Genomic DNA, 16698 nt, shown 5'->3' on the forward strand with positions numbered 1-16698 from the left:
TTCTTGTCTTAATTTCCAAAAGCTAATTTCAATGTAAAATCACATTGGAGACAGTTTTTCTGGGTATTCATGGTTTCTGCCCACATGAGTACAGGAAATTGTCAAATGCTGTTGAAAAGCACAAAAACATTAAAAGATTTTTTTTTCACTCCATACAATTACATGTTAGACTTGTAGTCTAATCTTTCAATCCAGATCAGCTTTAGTCCCATAAAACCTTTGAAAGGAAGAAATCACATTTTCATGAACGAGAGCATGCTGCATTGAAGTGAATCTCTCAATGGAACTTTGAAAATATGGGAAAATTCAATCGAGGGAGAAAAAGGAAAGCTAGACGATAATAATTGCTGACCTCAGGCTGGCAGTCCAGTTCACTATCAGAAGTAGAGCTTTTGAAATCCAGTTCATCATAAAAAATAAATCCAGTTCTGCACAAACACGAACCATCTGAGTGCTGGAACGAGCGATTTTTACCAATACAGGTACACGAGGAAGAACCTAAGCACACAAGTGTGACACAATACGGCAGTAAGATCAAATGAGCTACTTCCAGGTGCAGCTAGTGATTTCTTCTGAAATTGCAAGTCTAGCTAATAATAACAGAATATTTCACCAAAATTTCTAAATTGGTCAAATTGACATGCTGGGGTTTTTTTTTATAAATGAATTTGACATCACGTAACAAACCCAACAACCTGCTGCTGAAGTAGAGGAGCTTCCACAGGGGAAGCAGGCCTTCTGACCAGGGAGGTGGCTGAAGGTACCAGCTGGACATGGCTTGCAGTCCTCAGGTTTTTCAGAATTGGTGATGTTGCCAAAGAAACCAGGGAGGCAGGGTACAGGTGTGGTGGATCCGATGGTGCAGACATACCCGAGAGGGCACGGGTTACTCTTGTAGTCATCTGTTCCTGATTTCAAGTTGGACATGAAATAATACCAACGATAAATAGGAATTCAAATATGGGATGATTGGAGTAACTCCTTTCCTCTAAATTACCTGGGGGGCAAAAGTACCCTGATGGGCATGTAAGGCAGTGTGGGACAGGGGATAGATAGGGACGATGGGTGCCCCCCTCACACACACGACAGCAGCTGTTCTGGGATCCTCTGAGCCTGCTGGTGTTGACAGGTGTGGATCCCCCAGCACAGGACTTCATGGCAGAGCTGTTGGCTGGGCAGTAGTAGGGGAATGGGCAGCTGTGGAACATGGTGACATTATTTCTACAACTTCCAACCATGGCCCACAACATCAGTCCCAACCCTTAGCTCTCTAAATCAGTCATAATCACTAGGATAGTGGATTGTTCCTACACTCACAGTTGCTTGGGAACATCGTAAGAATGCGAACCCTCAGGACAAATATAACCTTCAGGACACATCTGGGGCTCAGCGGTTTGTGGTCCACAATATGAGCCAGATCTGCATGGCCTCTCTGAGACTGCACCTGGATTAAGAGCAAAAATCCCTGCTGTATTTGAGGAGATGATCATTATACATGGATTCTATTGATATAAATGTTTAAACCTGTGGGGCATTGATAAGAGGCCCTGCAGGGGATCCCCTCCACATTGGGCTTTCCTGTAGCCCAAGGATCTGGGCAGAAGGTTCCTCCTGCACAGGGCTCACACTGGCTGGGGGCAGCAGCTCCAGGAAGGGACCTCTGAGTGCCTGCAGGGCAGAAGATTGGGGGACCAGACCCACTGCACCAATAACCAGGTGGGCAAGGAGTGTTGGAGTAGCCTGTAAGCCCTGAAAAACATGTTTGGAGGGACAACTATTGCTTCACTCACACTGTAGACGGAACAATAAGAAATTTGCTTGAGTTATTTGAGTTATGGTGAGCTGGGATTAAATGAACTATTAAACCCTAATAAACATTTTAAAATGACCCAGACACAAGATGGCTGTCATTACTTTTTATGAATACAGGAGAGGAACCAGAGGGAGAAGAGAGAGGAGGCCATTGTCTGAACATCGTGGTGTATATAACACAATAACAGGGTTTCACTTTTACACATTTGTGAGAGAGATTACACAAAGTTTTCTTCGTTTTAAATCAACCACACACTCATTTCTGTGGCCCAAGTAAAACAAACATTAATTTCAAGGCTTTCGGTCACATTACACCTCCTCCTCCTCTCCTATCTGCCACAGGCTCAGGTGCAAGGATAATCATATGCAACATACTGACATTAATAAAACCCAGACAGACTTTGAACTTTCCTTGCAAATGTAAATGCAAACCCAGTAGACAAAGGTATGTTAATGTGTAACTGATACTTTTTTAAGCTTAATCATATGGGACATACAGAATATAGCAGAAAGAAAATGCAAAATGTGGAAAATTAATATTTGAGAAGTCGTGAGTGGGACCTGTGCTGTTACAGTGTGAACCAGGAGGGCAGGGCAGGCAGTCAGCCTTGCTGCCGGCTCCAGGGGAGGCTCGATAGGTGTACAGGGGACACGGTCTGGGCCCTGCACTTCCATTAAAGTCACTGCCAGGTAAGCCATCACAGTAATGACCAGCAGGGCACAGATGAAGCCCCAGGTCACCTGTAGAGACACAAAAAGCTGACATTGAATTGAAAGAAAAAAGTATCAGAGTTTGCCATGGGGATGAATGATGATGGATGGAGATTATTTTATCGCTCATTTTTTGCATTCCTTGCTCTCCAGTTGAACAATTTCTTTCGAGACTTCAATATTTGAATGTTCAATGGAAGCAGAGGCTCTGTCACACACCGGGAGCAGGGTTCTGCTGGCTCCCAACCAGTGGTTTTCCATCCCAGATCCTGCTGGTTTCCATCTATTCAGTTACACGTGACACACACTGACTGCAATTAGCAAGCTGGCAGGAGAGCAAACAAACAGTACACTACTTCCAAACCAGCAGGATTAAAAAGTGCTCATCGAGGTTAAACAAAATGACCAGGCCATACATCCCAAATTACACAAGGCCATTCCGTTAAGATCCAATGCTCAAAATCACCATCAAAGAACCAGATGTTCCTTTTCCTAATTTCTATCCATCACAGAGGAGATGCATACCAGATTTACACCAGCGCTGGGGTGGACACGCCAAGCAGTCTTGTATTCTGGCACCTCCTGGGTCACTTCTGATCGTATTCTCAGGACACAACTCAGCCTTCTCTGTGCCCTCAGGACAGTAGAACCCTAAAATGTATAATACTAAAGAATTTAAAACCTCCTTATGGAAAATCCCAAAAGGTTTGAGAGAAGTAATCTCAAAAGTAAAAGTACCTGAGAAAGCATGAGGTACATGTCGCAAATATAAATGCCTGACAGAATTTTGGTTATTTGTTTGTTTTAAGGATTTATGTACTGAACCTGGCGGACAAGGTCCAGCACACTGCATGCCCCGCCGACACTGGGTCAAGTTGGAAATTGGTTCCTGAGGGGTGAAATCAGCACTTCCAGAAACACAAAGATATCCTGCAGCACATACGCCCTGTATCCTCCCAGCTCTGTGGGGATACACACAAGTTTGGTTTATGCATAAATTAAGTGCAGACACAAACTAGAACATGAACAGAACACAAAGGCACTGAATTGCTCCTGTACTCAAACCTAAACTCATTATATCAGTGCAAATGAGGCATTAATTAGGGTTTTGACTGTTCATCGAGCTGTCCAGTACTCCTTTGAGCACATCTCCATGTCTGTGAACAAGTACAGGATGTGTGCTTCAATGTACCGCAGCATGCGTGTGTATACCATATATGGATAAACTGAATTTAAGTCACATTGCACATGGATACATGCAGAAGGGCTGTGGTGCACTGACTGAACCAGGAATTTTTACCTGCAAAACTTTCCTGGCGGGCAGGGCAAACACTCCCGCTCTTCCTGCAGCCCTCCCACGTTTGCATGAGTGTATGACCCATTTGGACATGGACGAGGCACCATGGTGCCTCACAAAAAAAGATGCAATAGAACAGAGACATTACTAATTAATTACAACAGCAGCCATAACTGCTATGTGCTTTAATTTGAATTAAAACTTGGCCATCATTCAGATACAGATTCACTTTGTTGTCATTGTACCGAGTACAACGAAAGGTAAGATGCAGGCTTTGCAGTGCAGAGAAAAAGAAAAAAATCTATATATATAAACACTATAAAAAAATATAAAAACAAAGTGACGAACAATATACAATTTACAGACTCTCATCTGTGTTTCAGCCTACCTGCAGGGCAGAATGAGTGCGGAGGGCAGAGCCGTGGCTCTCCTAATATGGCCTCTTCACAGAAGAATCCAGGCCGACAAGGAATGCAACTATCTGAGCCTGGATTTGGCTGGTACTCTCCTGTGGGACAAGGCAAGGCCAGAGCAGAGCCTTGTGGACAGTAATGGCCCTAGAGCAGACGAGAAGGAGCAACCATACATCTGAGGGGTGGTGTTCAATGCTCAGCGCTGCAGGATATTAGTGGCACAAGACAGGGATACTAATAATATATATAATAAAAGCAATGACTAAGGGAAAGACATGGAAGGGAATTCAGTGGATGGGATGGAACCGAAGGGAGGGGAAGTCACAGCCTTACCTTGTGACAGAGGAAGGCATAGGGAGTGGTTGAAGAGAAGTTAGAGGGGCAGTAGAATCCTGCAGCACAGGGCCCACTGGGGTTGGCTAGACCGTCAGAAGAGCAGTAGTGACCTGCAGGACAGTTAGAGCAGCTCTCTATGGACACACCTCCTGTCAGGGATGCAGAAGACATAGAATCAAGGAAGGTTTGCAGCTCAGGCAAAGTGAAGATGACTGCACTCTGAGCTGTGACAGCTTTTGGTTTTTTGCCTGCTATTAACACTTGTTTAAATGTAAGCGTACACTCGTCATCAAAGGTATGGTCGGACATGTAATAGATCAAATCAATGTTGTGATCGTAACAGAAAATGATGCTTATAAACAAGATAATTACCAGAAGTGTTGCGGACACTTCCAAGAGGACAAGGCAGTGGAGAGAGGCACCCTGCTGGACAGTAGTGGCCCACCGGGCAGGGCCCGCTCCAGGGGAAGCTGTCAGAGCTCTGTGGAGTTGGTCCTGTAGCTCCACCCTGGCAGAAATAACCTTGCAAACACAACCCTGAAAAAAAATGCAAAGGTACGATCAAATCCTCCATCAATTTGTTCATCTATTTATTGTTTATGGCACTGTTTATCAAGAATACCTGTCAAATGAGAAAAAACTACAATATTGCTAGGCACCTTGAGGTGTTGAAGCTCCAAGTATGCTACAGTACATTCCCGAGGGACAGGCTGTACAAGCAGACAGAGAGTCTGCACCTGTCTGTCTGCTGAGAGTCCCCACAGGGCAAGGTTCAGGCACGGCTGTTCCAATAGGACAATAATGGCCTGGAAAGAGGACAAAATGTTGACAGCAGTAGCATATTAATGATATAGCAATGTAGCAATGAAATAGCAATGAAAACAGACTCTACCTGAAATTACTGAAAAATCTGATTTTCATTATTCTCACCAGCTGGGCAGATGGAGGGCTCTTGAGTGGCTGAGGAGGAGCACATAGTCCCTTTGGGGCATATGATGCACTGTGCTGCTCCAGGACCTGGGCTGTAGGTGCCAGGCATACAGGGCAACTCGCTGGCCGAGCCAGCCGGGCAGCTGTGGCCAGCGGGGCACAAGTAGCCATGGGAGCCATTGGATGGGGTGGGACTGGGGCTGCCCCCCAGGCAAACATACCTGGAGGCATAAACAGGGGGAACACACTTCCTGGTGCACATCCACAAATCCCAGCAAGAGAATATTATTGTGAAGAGCATGGCTCAGGATGGGAAAAGATAAGGCTAGGAAGGATCAACATTCACCGGCATACTGAAAAATTGACAGTGAAATTATGACAATTAATTCAGAAAAGTTCCCCCCGTTTTGTTCCCCAGTTTGCTAATTAGATGAAAAGAAAAAATGGGCTTTTATGGCTGAATATTCATTGTGCACCTTTAACTTCTATTTTTCACCTCAGATCAAGTTAATTTCAGATCATTAATCCATTTTATGCCACTGATAATTCCAGTGACAGAGAAAGGAAGACATTAACTGAGAAAGGAAATTTTCTTTTCTTTTCTTCAAAGGCATCTACTCAAGAGAGACAATGACTATTAAGGACCACGACCAGTATATTACACCCATTCTCAGGTTACCCAGCATCACACGGAAGGGCATCTGAGAGCGCCGTCATCGCAGACCGATCACAAAACCGCCCAGGGGGGCAGGGTGCACACTCCTCAGCTCCCTTTAGTCCTCTGGCGATGGACCGAGAGCCCGGAGGGCACGGGAGAGGATATCCAGCTCCAGGAGGGCAGTAGTGACCAGAGGGGCAAAGATGGCTTGTAGCAGAATTACTCTGCTGTGAGCAAAAGTTAAAACATTATGATGTGAATGCATTCAGAGTGATTATAATTATGCCAAGGCATTGAAACTATGATTCCTCAGGAGAGCAGAAATAATCAACATGTGTAAACACACATTTGTGTACAAAGTTGGTCAAGCGAAGAGCAACATATGCTACAACAGCAAACATTACAGTTTTGGAATCTCGTTCATAAATTGACAGAGTGATTGAAAGAAAGCAAATAAATAATGTGGACACAGGAAGAGTCCATCCTTCGAAGGTATGAGCACACTCAGTAGACATTCATGTCAGTTATATTACACATGAGCAATGGGTTGTTGCAGGACAGGCCAGTGGGTCACAGAATATGAATATCATTGTTGACTTGTAGGGCAGGTCGAGAGGGCACACCTGGTACTCAGTAGACTTGGAGCTGGTTGACCCAGCAGGACAATAGTATCCTGCCTCACAGAGTCCTGTGGGCTGTGACAGACCCGGCTCCAAGCAGAACATTCCTACAGCCAACACCAACACAATAAAGTCACATTGAGAACACCTCCACTTGTAATTCAGCTACATTTAATTAGGGGGGTGAGGTTACCTTCAGGGCAGGGTAAGCAGGCGTTAGGACCGGAGGCTCCCAGCTGGCTCTGCACTGTACCAGGTGGGCAAGGGAACCCAAGCCCTCCAGTAAGTCCTGGAGGACAGTAGTACCCAGCGGGACACAGCATGGGCTGTACAGTCCCTTTATCTAAACCACACCAGGGTTAATTACTAAAGATATGTGAAATAATTCTCCCCGCAATTATAAATACCAAAATACCAATTGAGCCTAGATCTGCTCCACCCTCCTGCCTTGTAAAGGAAGGTTTTGGTGGCTGCTGTTGCAGGATGTGCTTGCTGATGGAGAATTGTTGGGTGGAGGTTCATTGAAGGAGGGAGGTGCTGGACCTGCTCTACTTGTAAGTATCAAGAGAGAACTTTTGTTGGGGTTTGGTGCTGTACAAATAAAACTGACTTGACAAAAAAATAAACTGACTTGACAAAGAAATATCAAGTGAAAAGGTCAACTGGTGGTGAGGACAGGTGCTTTCATCCATTTCACTTTATTTCTATTATATAATTTTTGCTACTAGTAACCCTACCTGAATTATGTATGATTGTTATTTATTATTTTCTATTAGTGAGTATATTTGAATTCAAGTTTCCCACCTTGGCAGTAGTGTCCAAGAGGACAGGTGGTGCAGTTGTCCCGATGGGTGCTGCCTGTCCACGAGCTGAATGTTCCTGCAGGACAGGCAATTGGGACTGGTGCTCCTCTGGGACAGAAGAAACCAGCCGGACAGTCAGCCTGGTCTGCTCTGCTGGAGCCCCAGTCACAGTAATACCCTGCCCAGCAGTCACCTGAAGCACCAAAGAGAAAATATAGCACATTTTAATTCATTAAGCATACTGAAAAAAAAGACAATTACCTTTCAAGAATTTTAGCTGAATTGTTTTTCCATTTACCTGCTCTAATCCCCTGTTGGCAGAAAATCCCAGGTGGACAGAGAGATCCAGTTGTGTTGTCAGTCGGACTGGGAACTGTGGCGCCCATTAGGCACAGAAACCCAGCATCACATTGTCCAGAAGGCTCAACCAAACCTTCAGACCCGCAGAAATGACCTGCTGGACACACCAGACACTCTCCTGCAAGCACACAGACAGACTGACAGCTGTACTTTCCATCCTAGCAGCCCAATAATCCACCTGCCAGGTGAGATCCCTCAACATGAAGACATTTGCACCTGGCTAGAAAGGCCAGAAGCAAAAAATAAGTTGCTGTGTATGATCAACAGTCTGAAGCATGAATTGATTTGAATGATCATGATGAAGGTCTCAGCAGTCCCACCCAAACACTTTTGCTAACTCTTGTCTTCTCCATATTATGTATTTTCATCAGCAAAAACAATACTACAGCGACTACTACTGCTACTAAAAATAACAATTTTCATCAGTCCGTGTTTTGCATTTGTACCTGTAGAAGTCAGACCTTCTCTGGGGCTATATGTGCCTTTCGGGCAGGGGACAGGCTGGCTAGCTCTGGGACAGACAAAACCAGCAGGGCAGGGTAGAGGGCTAGAGAGTCCAGATGAGCTTCCCCTGGTGGGACTGTGACCCAGGGATTGGCAGTAGAACCCATGTGGACAGGGGTTACACTGTTTCTGGCCTGATAAATCCTGGAACAAGCCTGGCAAAGTGATTCAAACAGTGAGAGCATCTTCAGAGCGGGAGAAAGATCATGTGAAGAAAAGTGTGTAGCTGCTTGTTCACCAGGACGACAAGGTTTGCAGTCATCTTTGCTTTTTCCACCAGTTTCATTTTGGTAAGAGCCATGTGGGCAGGCTGCGGGCTCACTGCTGCCCTCCACACAGTAGTGACCCACTGGACAAACACCCCCAGATACACCTGATATTGGTGCAGCAGTCTGGGATCCCTCCAGACAGTAGAAACCTGGGGCGGAAAAATTGGATCAACATGTCACATTTTTATAAATCAGAATAATAAAATTGGATTTTCAGTCTTGCGCCCAACCAGCCAGGCAGGGTCCAGAGGCTGCAGAAAGCCCGGTCTCTGAGCAGTAGAAGCCAGGACTGCAACTCTGACACTGAGACTCATCCGCCAGTCCACCTCGCTCACTGTCACAAGATGTGACTGAATCAGTAATAAAGTACAAGTGATGTGCTGTTTGAAATACATCGCATTAAAACATTTTAAATGTTGACACTTCAGATGACAACTTGTTTCAACAAACCAAATACTGAAAAACATCAAAGAAAATGTGTACAAAGACGAGAATATTTAGATGAAAGCTTCAAATTATTAATCTATCGAATAAAAATGTTAGAATCAGGATTCATGATTAGAATGGTTAGAGTTAGGGTTAGTATATAACAATATTGCAGAGTATATACCTGAATGTTCCTTTGGGGCATGGTTTTGGTATAGCAGTCCCCACAGAGCAGAAGAAGCCAGGAGGACATGGGAACCCAGTCACAGGGTCCGAGGGTGAAGGTTCTGAGGCTCCTCTGACACACACAAACCCCGCAGAACACAGGCCACTGGGGGAAGTCCTGGCTATACAGAAAGATAATCCAAGTCAGCCTTCATCCCTCTAATACCACAGCATTCCTGTGATTGTTTCTGAATACACTCATAAACCAAAATTGCAGCTGTTTGCAAAATAAAGATCAAGCCATCAGATGGGTCAGAAAATGTGGATTTATGATGGTACCTATTCCTTGACAGAACATCCCAGGGTCACACAGTGAGCAGTGCCACTCCTCAGACAAGCCTGTCAGGTTTCCATAGGTCCCTGCTGGACAGGGGTATGGATTTGCTGATGCTCTGGGACAGTAAAACCCTCTCTCACATGGAACTGGGAGGCTCATCCCTGATTGTCAGAACAAAAACAGAACATGCTTCATATATTTCTGACGAGTTTTAATATCTCCAGCTGACAAATGATTTTTCTTTCTATAATTTATACATTTCACCTTGATGTTGACAAAAGAAGCCAGCAGGACAGACCTGGCAGCTGCCCTGGCCCTGTCTGAGCTGGTAGCTACCTGGAGAACAGGCCATCTGCCTGACACTGCCCTGTTGACACAATTTTATTAATTTTATAAATGTCTTTAAGGATATTTATGTCTTCAAATCTTTATGCATTAACATGTTGCTGGGATCTTGTTCCGTCCCTCAGTCCTTTAATGTAGCAGGAATTAAACCCTCCTCAAAAAACAAGCCTGGATCCAGAAGTTCTACCAACTACAGACCAACATCACATCTTCCTTTTCTCTCCAAGGTTCTGGAGAAAGCAGCTGCTAAACAGCTCTGTGACTTCTCCACAGCAACAGCTGATTGGAGGATTCAGTCAGGTTCCAGGTTCATCCTAGCACAGAAACAGAACTAGTCAAAGGTACCAGTGACCTCCTACTGGTACCAGATGAGGGACTGGTCTCTGTGCTGGTCTGATTAGATCTCAGTGCAGCTTTGATACCATTGACCACCATATCCTTCTACAGAGACTGGAACCTGTCACTGGTATTAAAGGAACCACACTAAACTGGTTTAGGTCATATTTACTAGGTCCATCTCAGTTGGTACTAGTTAATAATGGTTCCTCTGAGACACTGCAGTCAGTTCTGGTGTTCCACAAGGGCCTGTGCTTGGACCAGTCCTCTTCACCCTGTACCTGCTTCCTCTAGGTCACACGATCAGGAAACACTCCATTAATGTTCACTGCTATGCAGACGACACTCAGCTGAACTCATCAATGATCCACATGGAACAAACCAGCTGACTGAACTGGAGGCCTGTCTGAAGGACAGAAAAACATGGAGGACCATCATTTCCTTTTATGAAACTCTGATAAACTGCAGTTCTTGTGCTGGGCCAAAACACCTGAGGACCACCTGATCTGATGAGACAGGTATCCTGGATGGCACCACCCTGGCCCCCAGCACCACCTTAAGGAACCTAGGAGCTCTCTTTGACCTCCTCCCTGTCAAATTCAGAACAGAATTTAAAATTCTTCTTCTACCATCAAAGTCCTCAACAATCAGGCTCCTTCATCCCTGACAGAGCTCCTAGTCCCCTATGATCCAGCTAGAACCCTTAACTCCCAAGATGCAGGGTTCCTGCTGGTTCCTAGAGTTCTAACAGTAGAATGGGAGTCAGAGTCTTCAGCTGTTAGGCTCCCCTCCTGTGGAACCGTCTCCCAGTTTCAGTCCAGGACCCAGACCCCCTCCTATGTTTAAGAGCAGACTTAAGACCTCCTTGTTGATCAGGCTTATAGTCAGGACTGCTTAGGCTGGCCCTTAGATCTGCTGCTATAAGCTCAGACTGCGGGGGATCTCCCATGATGCACTGGGCTTCTCTCTCCTCCTCCTGTCCTCATATGTGTTACTAACTCCTCTTCTTCTCCCCTCATCCCAGATCCTGGTGCTGCTGGAGGAGGCTCCAGACCTGAAGAGGCTCCAGCTGCCACTCGTAGCTCCACCTGCTCATGTCCCCATCCGTCCATCAGTCTCCCCTCCTGTCTCTCTCTCTTTATCTCTGTCCCTCTCTTTCCTTCTGTCTCTCTGTCTTCCTCCATTCTCTGTCTTTGTCTCTGTCCTGCTCTCCTGCTCTCTCTCCATCCCCACTGATCCTGGATCTGCTCCACCTTCCTGCTGGTAAAGGAAGGTTCTGGTGGCTGCTGTTGCAGGATGTGCTTGCTGATGGAGAATTGTTGGGTGGAGGTTCATTGAAGGAGGGAGGTGCTGGACCTGCTCTACTTGGAAAGAGTCATGAGGGATTTGGCGCCGTACAAATAAAACTGACTTGACTAATTTGCAATAACAATGATATGCAATAAAGCACTTGTCACAACAGACTATGAGGCTCCAAGAAGGAGGCTCCCATTCAATAATCAACAACAATCACTGACAGTCGCTGGACAGCCGACCTTCTCACAATAATGTCCTGCTGAGCAGACATGTTGTCGTGGCCTCTCAGAGATCTGTCCCTCAGGGCAGTAGTAGCCTTCTGAGCAATGGCCGCTAGGCTCAGCGGAGCCTCTCTGGTGGCAGTAGAGACCTGGAGGACACAGCTGGCAAGCCTCTACCGTGGACCCACCGAGGGAACCTGGTAGCAAAGAGTGTAAGAACACACTCATGCATTTGTATACTTTAACATACTTGTCACGAAAGTATCTTGATAACAAGGCTCAGCTGATGGAAGCTGGATACATATTCCCTTGTCAAGAGACAGTTACACTTTATGACTGAAATGATTCATGGGAGCCAATAGGAGGGTCAAAAGATTCAGCTTAAGTTTCACATTTTTCTGCTTTACTGGACAGCAAAGACAGACACCCATTAATATACTGAGTCAGAACTAGCAACAAACAGTTGACAAGTAATTCATGACCAATATGAGATGGAACATTTCCACGTTGTTCAGATAAAAAGAAACATTTAAATCATTTCATATAACTTTATCCATAAAAGACCATAAATGGACATGTTATGAATCTAGTTGACTGATCATGCAAAATATTAAAATCTTACTTTTTATTGTTCCAAGCGGGCAGGGCAGTGGAATAGGTGTTCCAGGGGGGCAGTAGTGTCCTGAGGGGCAGTGGTTCGCATAGGGGTCTAGAGAGCCTCTGGGACAGTAATATCCTGCAGAGCAGGGTCCTGCAGGAGCATCTAGACCATTTTGGTTACAGTAAGACCCAGCCTCACAGAGATGGGGGTAGGCAGAACCCGTCGGGCAATAGAAACCTGGAGGATGTAGCATCATACTGAACCTAACTGACTTCAGCAACAGCAAAAGTTCAATCAATAGAATGACAACATCCTCCGTTACGAGAGAGGGAGTGTACATGAGACCTGATATATGTGTGTGTCTGTGTGTATATATATATATATGTGTGTGTGTGTGTGTGTGTATGTATGTATATATACATACATACATATATGTGTATGTATGTATATATATACATATATATGTATACACACACATACACCCACACACACTATATATATATATACACACACATACATATATATACATACATACATACATACATATACATATATGTGTGTATATATATATATATATATACACACACATACACATACATATATGTGTATGTATATACATATATACACACATACACATACATATATGTGTATGTATATACATATACATATATATATACATATATATATATATATATATATATATATATATAGTGTGTGTGTGTGTGTGTGGACACGCCTTCTCATTCAATGTTTCCTCTTTGTTTCTGCTACTTGCTACATTGTAGTTTCATCCTGAAGACATCAAATCTCTGAAGCAGATCAATGGAATCATGGAGCAAAGACAGAATTGTTCAGAACTGTAAACCTGTTTTATATTCCAGCTCCTCAAAGTCGCCTCCCTCTGCTTCGCTGCAGCGCTGCAAACCCTCGTCCTTCTCTCAGGGAGCTTCATGATGTCATCACCTGAAATGGTTCCCCCTCTCAGGTTCACCTTGTCAGGGTTCAGTGGAGGAGTTTCCTGCCTTCTTCCTGGTTGGGAGCATCAGTTGAGCTGAGCAGAAGTCAGGCTGCTCCCCAGCTGACAGCTCTGTTTGACCACTGCTAGAATTCATGTCATGGCAGGAACCATCAGCTCAGTAGAGAGGAGCCACGTCCATCAGTGCTCTAAGACCTGAAGGTCACTCAGTCCTGGAAACTGGAAAAACTTTGAATGCGTCTCTGAGTGCACCCATCAAGCGCCATGATGAAACCGGCTCACATGAGCACGGCCCAGGAGAGGAAGACCAAGAGTCTCCTCTGCTGCTGAGGAGGAGTTCATCCCAGTCCCCAGCCTCAGGAACCACCAGTTAACAGCTCCTCAGACTGGAGCCCAGATGAATGTTCTGTTAGCAGACACGTCTCTGCACCAATGGTTCAGAGGAGACGGCGCCAATCAGGCCTTGATGGTCCAGCAGCTGCTAGGAAACCACCACCAAGGAGAAGCAACCAGCAGAGGAGGTTTGTTTGGACCAGAACCACAAGGAGTGGACATGAGACCAGAGGACATCTGGGCTTTGGTCTGATGAGTCCACATTTGAGATCTTTGGTTCCACCGCCGTGTCTTTGTGGGACACAGAAAAGGTGGCGGGACGTCTCTACATGCATGGTTCCCAGCGTGAAGCATGGAGGAGGAGGTGTGATGGTGGGGGGGCTTTACTGAACCAACATGGCTGCCACAGCGTCCTGCAGCAACACGCCATCCCACCCCGTCTGCGTTTAGTTGGACCGTCATGATGTTTCAGCAGGACGACGACCCAAACACACCTCCAGGCTGTGTGAGGGCTACTTGACCAAGAAGGAGAGTGATGGAGGGCGGCCCAGGTGACCTGGCCTCCAGTCACCTGACCTGAACCCAGTCCAGATGTTTGGGATGAGATGGAGCGCAGAGTGAAGGCCAAAGGGCCAACAAGTGCAACTCCTTCAAGACTGTTGGAGAACCGTTTCAGGTGATGACCTCATGAAGCTCAAGGAGAGAACGCCAAGAGTGAGCAGAGCAGGAGTCAAAGCTATAAATATATGTGTAAATATACACACACATATATATATATACACATATATATACACACATATATGTGTGTGAGTGTGTATATATGTATATGTGTGTATATATATATATATATATATATGTGTGTGTGTGTATATATATATGTATGTATATGTATATATATATAGCAACAGTACTAAACTTACATAACAACCACAAGACTGAAGAATATCCATGGATACATGTTTACATGCATCATCACATGTAGAAAGTATGTTTCCAGATGTTGAGACAAGGAATTCATGTTTTTTCACAATAAATCCACTGATTCTGTGCATGTATCGATGCCTTGTGTCACATTTTGACTTGTTTTCAGAACAAACAATGGAGGAAAACGCTTTCACTCATTCTTTGGACTCATTTCTTGATTTACATATTTTTCAGATACTATTTAGTCGTATAAAGGCCCTAGAAAGCTGGGAGGAAATGCTGTTAAAGCTGAATTAAGCTAAAAAGATCACATGAGTGAAGTTAGCATATCAGACAAAAATATCTAAGACAAGATTAAGTTTGTGTGAATGCTCGAGAGCTGCAAACAATTACACAAGAATTTACACAGGATTTACCCACCCCTGGGGCATATATCGCCTCTGTAGGTGGTACACGAATGAGTCACAACTTGGTCTGAATGAGCATGTGGCATCCGCAGCACTTGGATCCAGTCCACGCCTTCTCCTAGAGTAGAGATGCCTAAGTCAAGCTCTTTGTCTCCCAGACAGGAAACACTGCTTTCACTCCTGACTCTCAGTACTGAGTGTCAAGGGAACAGCAAAATATTACAACGTGTCATGCAATTATTTACTGAGGAGTAAGGTCAAACTGAAAAGCCATAGCTGTGTTGAACATTTACCAAGAGCTTGAAATAACTGATGTACTGCCCTTTCACATGAAGTATTTACTGTGGTGTTACAAACTGACCAGGAGGCCCATATTTTACCAGAATTTCTGAAGTTGTTTAAACAGGACAGGTTATGCATCCAGAAGATGGCATCTGTCTTTGGCATATAAATCTCCAGTATTTGATGGATGCAGCTGAACAAAGACGAGTCGGCTCTTGGCGTGGGGCTGTCTGCTGCTCCAGGACAGAAGAACCCTGCAGAGCACAGACCTGACACCAGGAGGAGAAAATCACAGATGTGGGCAGCAATCCAGGGGTTTGGAAACAGGACAATTGTTTGCCAAACAGATTCATGATGATAAGCCAGACTGCTCCTGACTAATGGGAAACCTGCCATAATCACCCACCTGTGGGCTGTGAGGCTCCAGGAATGAGGCAGTATTTCCCCGGTGGACAAGTTTGGCAGTGATAGTGGGAGGAAGCTCCAGGCTGTGGGAGGAAGCTGCCAACAGGACAGGGTTTAGGTGATCCACTACCCTGAGGGCAGAAGTGTCCAGTGGGACAAACATCACCATAAAGCTGGGAGACAGGAGATGCTTCAGTAGACCCCATGGAGCAAAAATGTCCTGTGGCAGACAACTTAGTCAGACATCTCAGTGACAAGACAGCAAAGCTTACAATGCAGGTGAGGCCAAGCAGGTAAATCAATACAATGCACACATGTTCCCTGGCACCTCCAAAAGGATAGCCTCAGACCTGGGCTGCAGGGTCCAGACGGCTCAGTCAGAGCGCTGCTGTTGCAGAAGGAACCAGAAGTACAAGGAGAGCAGTCACTGAGGGACGTCCTGCCAGCTGACCGACTGAAAAAGCCCCTCGGACACGGAGATGGCACCCAGGAACCTTCTGCACAGTAAAAACCTGGACAGGATGCATCACTTGTTTCTTTGTGTTCACTTCATACCATGAAATATGAGCATGCACAGACCTGGTGGGCAGGTGTTACACGTGGACTGGCCCCACAAAGATTGGAATGTTCCAGGGTTACAGATGGCTGGCTCAGCGCTGCCATTTGGGCACGCGTGACCAGGTGGACACTGGTATCCTGTGGCACAATCAGATATACAATAAAGAATTCCTCTCGTGCCTGCCTCAATGTTACAATGGGTGATACAAATGTTTCACCATGTGATACCATGGAAACAGAGCAAGTAGAAGAACAATGAGTTCTTGTCCTGGTTGAATATTCTGCAGGAGAACTGGCAGCAATTCACTGATGCTCAAGCTAGCTACACGGCATCTTGATAGTGTCCTCTCGCCCCCCCCCCCCCCCCCCTTGG

At 45.4% G+C, this 16698-nt stretch overlaps 1 protein-coding gene across 1 annotated transcript in view; it reads right to left on the minus strand.

The window, feature by feature from the left end:
• The window catches only part of LOC147253970 (uncharacterized), a 61918-nt gene that overhangs the window by 19743 nt on the left and 25477 nt on the right, over positions 1 to 16698 (minus strand). Inside the window, exons 50-81 of the mRNA XM_086215321.1 lie at positions 16347 to 16463; positions 16118 to 16279; positions 15769 to 15987; positions 15461 to 15631; positions 15094 to 15198; positions 12462 to 12677; positions 11858 to 12036; positions 9906 to 10008; positions 9644 to 9802; positions 9324 to 9486; positions 8944 to 9047; positions 8683 to 8862; positions 8387 to 8599; positions 7879 to 8058; positions 7582 to 7773; positions 6971 to 7120; positions 6781 to 6884; positions 6179 to 6384; positions 5500 to 5720; positions 5229 to 5375; positions 4942 to 5106; positions 4567 to 4718; positions 4209 to 4377; positions 3824 to 3932; positions 3349 to 3485; positions 3049 to 3174; positions 2374 to 2553; positions 1525 to 1749; positions 1318 to 1444; positions 998 to 1197; positions 696 to 908; positions 353 to 498 (exon numbers count right to left, since the gene is read on the minus strand). Of these exons, the coding sequence (XP_086071447.1) occupies positions 353 to 498; positions 696 to 908; positions 998 to 1197; positions 1318 to 1444; positions 1525 to 1749; positions 2374 to 2553; positions 3049 to 3174; positions 3349 to 3485; positions 3824 to 3932; positions 4209 to 4377; positions 4567 to 4718; positions 4942 to 5106; positions 5229 to 5375; positions 5500 to 5720; positions 6179 to 6384; positions 6781 to 6884; positions 6971 to 7120; positions 7582 to 7773; positions 7879 to 8058; positions 8387 to 8599; positions 8683 to 8862; positions 8944 to 9047; positions 9324 to 9486; positions 9644 to 9802; positions 9906 to 10008; positions 11858 to 12036; positions 12462 to 12677; positions 15094 to 15198; positions 15461 to 15631; positions 15769 to 15987; positions 16118 to 16279; positions 16347 to 16463 (5240 nt within the window). The remainder of the gene's footprint in view (positions 1 to 352; positions 499 to 695; positions 909 to 997; positions 1198 to 1317; positions 1445 to 1524; positions 1750 to 2373; positions 2554 to 3048; positions 3175 to 3348; positions 3486 to 3823; positions 3933 to 4208; positions 4378 to 4566; positions 4719 to 4941; positions 5107 to 5228; positions 5376 to 5499; positions 5721 to 6178; positions 6385 to 6780; positions 6885 to 6970; positions 7121 to 7581; positions 7774 to 7878; positions 8059 to 8386; positions 8600 to 8682; positions 8863 to 8943; positions 9048 to 9323; positions 9487 to 9643; positions 9803 to 9905; positions 10009 to 11857; positions 12037 to 12461; positions 12678 to 15093; positions 15199 to 15460; positions 15632 to 15768; positions 15988 to 16117; positions 16280 to 16346; positions 16464 to 16698) is intronic.

Source organism: Aulostomus chinensis, chromosome 10 (assembly GCF_037954235.1).
Source record: "Aulostomus chinensis isolate RoL2024-O1b breed Wild chromosome 10, RoL_Achi_v1.0, whole genome shotgun sequence".
Taxonomy (NCBI): Eukaryota; Metazoa; Chordata; class Actinopteri; order Syngnathiformes; family Aulostomidae; genus Aulostomus; species Aulostomus chinensis.